Source organism: Belonocnema kinseyi, chromosome 6, assembly GCF_010883055.1.
Source record: "Belonocnema kinseyi isolate 2016_QV_RU_SX_M_011 chromosome 6, B_treatae_v1, whole genome shotgun sequence".
NCBI classification, from domain to species: Eukaryota; Metazoa; Arthropoda; class Insecta; order Hymenoptera; family Cynipidae; genus Belonocnema; species Belonocnema kinseyi.
This window is the reverse complement of record NC_046662.1, coordinates 106,761,707-106,765,739: the sequence shown is the minus strand read 5'-3', so window position 1 is coordinate 106,765,739 and position 4,033 is coordinate 106,761,707. Positions and strand designations below refer to the sequence as shown.

The window sequence follows — 4,033 nt, the reverse complement described above, 5'->3', positions numbered from 1 at the left end:
AATTGCAATTATACGGTACACACGATTATATATAGTTTATACATTATTGTATACATAAAGTAATATTATATTACAAGCTGAAACAAAAAAATGTGATTAGAGTAAAGCTGGTGGGAATCAAACACGGGTCGCAAACGCTTCAGCACGGCGATATTCCATTCGGCTAAACTAGATAATGAGATTCAGAAAATTATCGCACTTATGAACTAAATGCTACCACGCAAATTGATTTCCAATAATATAGTTTTTAATGTAGCCCAACTGAAAATTCCTGTACAGGATTCTTTGCATGATTCTGTATAGGTTTCTTTGCGAAGTAAATTGAGGCGCGGATTCCTTCACAGAAACACGTATAGGGCCCTTTACAGAAAGACATTGCGAAAGCTTATATCGCTTACAGATATAAAGTTGCCTTTATTATATTCATTTGAAGATCGAAAGAGCCAAGTCCCTAGTGAACCGTCGCGGATTAGTTCCTATGCAAGTTTATGTATAAGACCCTGAATAAGGACCTCTACATGAACCTAAACCTCAATTCACTATAATAACTTGTACAGATTCGTGTGCAAATACATGTGCAGGATCCTCCGAGGTTTCTGTATACGAATTTTCAGTTAGAAAGCCTTCTCACGGGGAATTGGATTATCAGCTTTTATATATGTTTATTTATTTTTGGTAAAAGTTCGTTTTATCTCAGATGCTATTTTTTCCTTACTTTTTCTACTATCTGTGAATAAATTCAGGTGCTCACTTAACGAACTCATACTTTTTCCCATGATCAGCAGCTGAAATTAATATTTATTAGATTTACCTCTTCAGGTTCGATTAACTTGAACTCCATGCCCCGCCCTGTCCAAGCAATACAAGGCGCGTTTACTGGATCATCTAATAACGCAACTAAGAATTGCCACAATTGCAGAGAACCCCTTCGCTGTTGTTGGCATCCCATGGTAACGTCACTCCATCCGGTTCCACTTTTATTTTTGTAATCATTGCTCCATGATGTAATGGGCAAGCTTCTCTTCTTTAGATAATACGAAGAATTCTGACAGTCCCAGGAAGCATTTGCAGGTTCTAATTGCGAACCGAGTTGTGTCCAATTGGGAGTGGTACTATATTTCAAATAAATTTCTTTGTTCCAAGGTTCGTAGCGATGAGGAAGATAGTTTTCCGGCGCTTCTGAAATCGAAGGCCACATAAAACCTGTAGAAGAAGTACTTCCTGGTCGACTATTTGCTGGAGAACTTCTGTTTTCCCTGTTATTCGTTTCAGTTGTGTTGGCTGCATAGCGTTGATGTTGATAGACCAGGTTGTTAGCTGTAAACCAGAATCATAGGAAATATTTATTATAATGCTCTGGGAATGACCATTTTGTGTTGTGGTTAAATTTACAAAAATTTATTTCACAGTAATCCAGGATACAAAATTATGTGAAATTCTAAGTGAAATTAGTACTAGTAAACCTTACATGACTCTACGTAGATCAAGGAATTCCGCGTGAAATTCGGTCACTAAAATGTCTTACCGGGTTTCTATACAAAAACGGCCCCCAACCCAAATGAGATTTTGTATCATATATTCGAAGGAACTTGGCTGAGGATTTTTTGTTGACTTGTAAATAAAAATATTAAAAATAAATTACGGTTCGAAAATAAAAAACGTTAGGAAGTCAGTTTTGTTTAAAATAAAATGACTCAACTACAAAAGCATTATTATGTACGACTACGCCAATAGGGTGGACACAGTATTTTGAATTCCTATAAATATGGACATTCTGGAACTCCGTTCTTTCTGTATCGTGTCATGCCAAACAGAGTAGAACGAGAGGCATACATGACGAAGCAGAGATGCTATATTCATTATAACACAGGTAGCACAAGCATATTTACGGGTTAGGTAGTCATCGTGGCTCAGATGGTATAGCGATTGTCTTGTTTCAACACTGCAGCCTTAGCAGCCACACTGGCACAGGTTCGCTTCCCAACGTAGGAAGCGAGGCTGAATGAGTTTTTGGGAATATTCGTTTCTGTCCCTTGGTATACTACTCCACAGATACCCTACAGTTTTTAATTAAACCTATAGTACATTCTCTATTGAACATGGCAGTTGATGCGACAATAAGCATTCAATTAATAAAAACATATTTACAGTTTATAGTGAAAGGATACGATGATTTAAATTCTTATCGATTCGTGAATAATATTAGACTATAATAGATGCCGCTAATACCGTCAATTTCCAATTACAAGCTTACGTTGTTATTATTCTTGACGATGTGGAACATTTCTTGTTTGTATGTATCTCTTAGATTGTCCAATGTAACATTTGTCACAGTCGTTGCACATAACATTATTTTTTCCAAACTTTTACTCAGGTGAACCCGGTTCTACTTAATAGTCACGGACTGAGTAAAGTCTGAATTATGAGATAAGGATGTTAGAAGTCAATCTAATACGATGTTGGAAACCTCCTGCGATGATGTTGTAGGTATACAATTACGAGCGGCCGCAAGTATTGTAGGTGGCAAAAGTCACATGTGGATGATTTCTTATTATTATTTCTTTTATCCAACACTTTTATTCGGGTGAACCCGGTTATACATCATAGCCACAGAGTAAGTCAAGTGACTGATGAGATTAGGATGTTCTAAGTCAAATAAAGACAATGTTTGAAACCTCCTGCGATGATGTTCTAGGTATACAATTACGAGCGGGCGCGAGCGTTAAAGGTGATGTTAGTCACCTCTGGATGCTTTCTTAGAGCTAACATCTGCCGCTCTACAGGTTTTTAATCGCTTGCTTCCTGATGGTCAAGCAAGTTTCTTACAATGCGACAGGTGTTTAATAAAATCGTCTTCTGAGCTGCTGCCAATACCCTACTGACTTCTAAATGTTCAAGATGTTCAGTCCATTTTTAGGCCACAAATGTTAAAGAATAAGAAGTTAATTTGGATTTTCTTTCCAATATATTTCCTTCTTCCAAAAATTCGGAATGTTATTGTAAATATGTCATTCGGGATTTTTCAAGGTTTTATTTTCCGAAAATGCCAATTAATTCATAGCTTTTCGATTTAAATAGGAGAGAATTATTATTTATATTTTGGGAAAATGTAAATATACAACTCGGCAAATCGACGGCCTTTTTTAATTGAAATCTCGGAAGGAAACTATATTCAGATCGACGATGGTAAATTGACTGTTTTGTGGAATGAATAATTTTCAGAGACTCATTGAATTACCCATTTATTTTCTGGAATTAATCATTTTCTAAACTTATTTAATTACCAAATTGTTGCTTCATTTTTTTATTTAAAATAAGCAATTCGAAAAATCCGCTTAAAGAGCGCGCCCTCGGTAATAGCGATAGTCCGATAGATATCGAACTATCGGCAGTCGATTACACAGGCCCACAAAAAAAACAAAAGTGTCTGTGCAATTGACTAGACTTATATATTCTTATATATTTTTCGACGCTGAATCCGAATTTGCAATAAAAAGGTAGGGTCCAGCTACTTTTTTATGGGGTTTTGCTCGAAAAACCTCATTTTTTACGGTTTTTTCATGGTTTTTTTTAATTAAAAAAAAAAAAAATAAAGAAAAACTTAATTTTTTTGACTTCAGAATCGAATTCTACGGGAAAAAATACATCGAAAACCATGTTTTGATTTATTTTTTACAAAAATTTCAACCCACATTACGGCGATGAAAAGGCAGAAAATCGCGAAAAGTGAACATTTGCTACAAATTTGATTAAAATGACATTAAAATAAAGTTTTACGATTTTAAACCGATTTATAAACATTGAAAATACTTGACTGGGGGTTTTTGAGGTCGTTGATCACGAATTTTAAGTCATTTTTCTCAAAAAACAACTCCTAGTCGGCGTAAGTGGACAATAAACGTGATAAATTGATATTTTTTTCAAAAAAACAATGTTTTGGATACTGTTCTGAAGGTTTTCCACTACATGAATCACAAAACTAGAACTTTTTTCGACCCTTGATCATAAAGTAAGACTTAGAACCTATGTATAG

The 4,033-nt window shown here is 35.3% G+C and overlaps 2 protein-coding genes across 3 annotated transcripts in view; one reads left to right on the top strand and one right to left on the bottom strand.

Moving 5' to 3' along the window:
- Window positions 1-4,033, bottom strand: part of LOC117175537 — a 458,677-nt gene that overhangs the window by 60,084 nt on the left and 394,560 nt on the right. The window contains exon 4 of the mRNA XM_033365245.1: window positions 812-1,317. Coding sequence (XP_033221136.1) covers window positions 812-1,317 — 506 coding nt within the window. The remainder of the gene's footprint in view (window positions 1-811; window positions 1,318-4,033) is intronic.
- Window positions 1-4,033, top strand: part of LOC117174781 — a 386,591-nt gene that overhangs the window by 219,590 nt on the left and 162,968 nt on the right. The gene's annotated exons all lie outside the window — the stretch shown is intronic.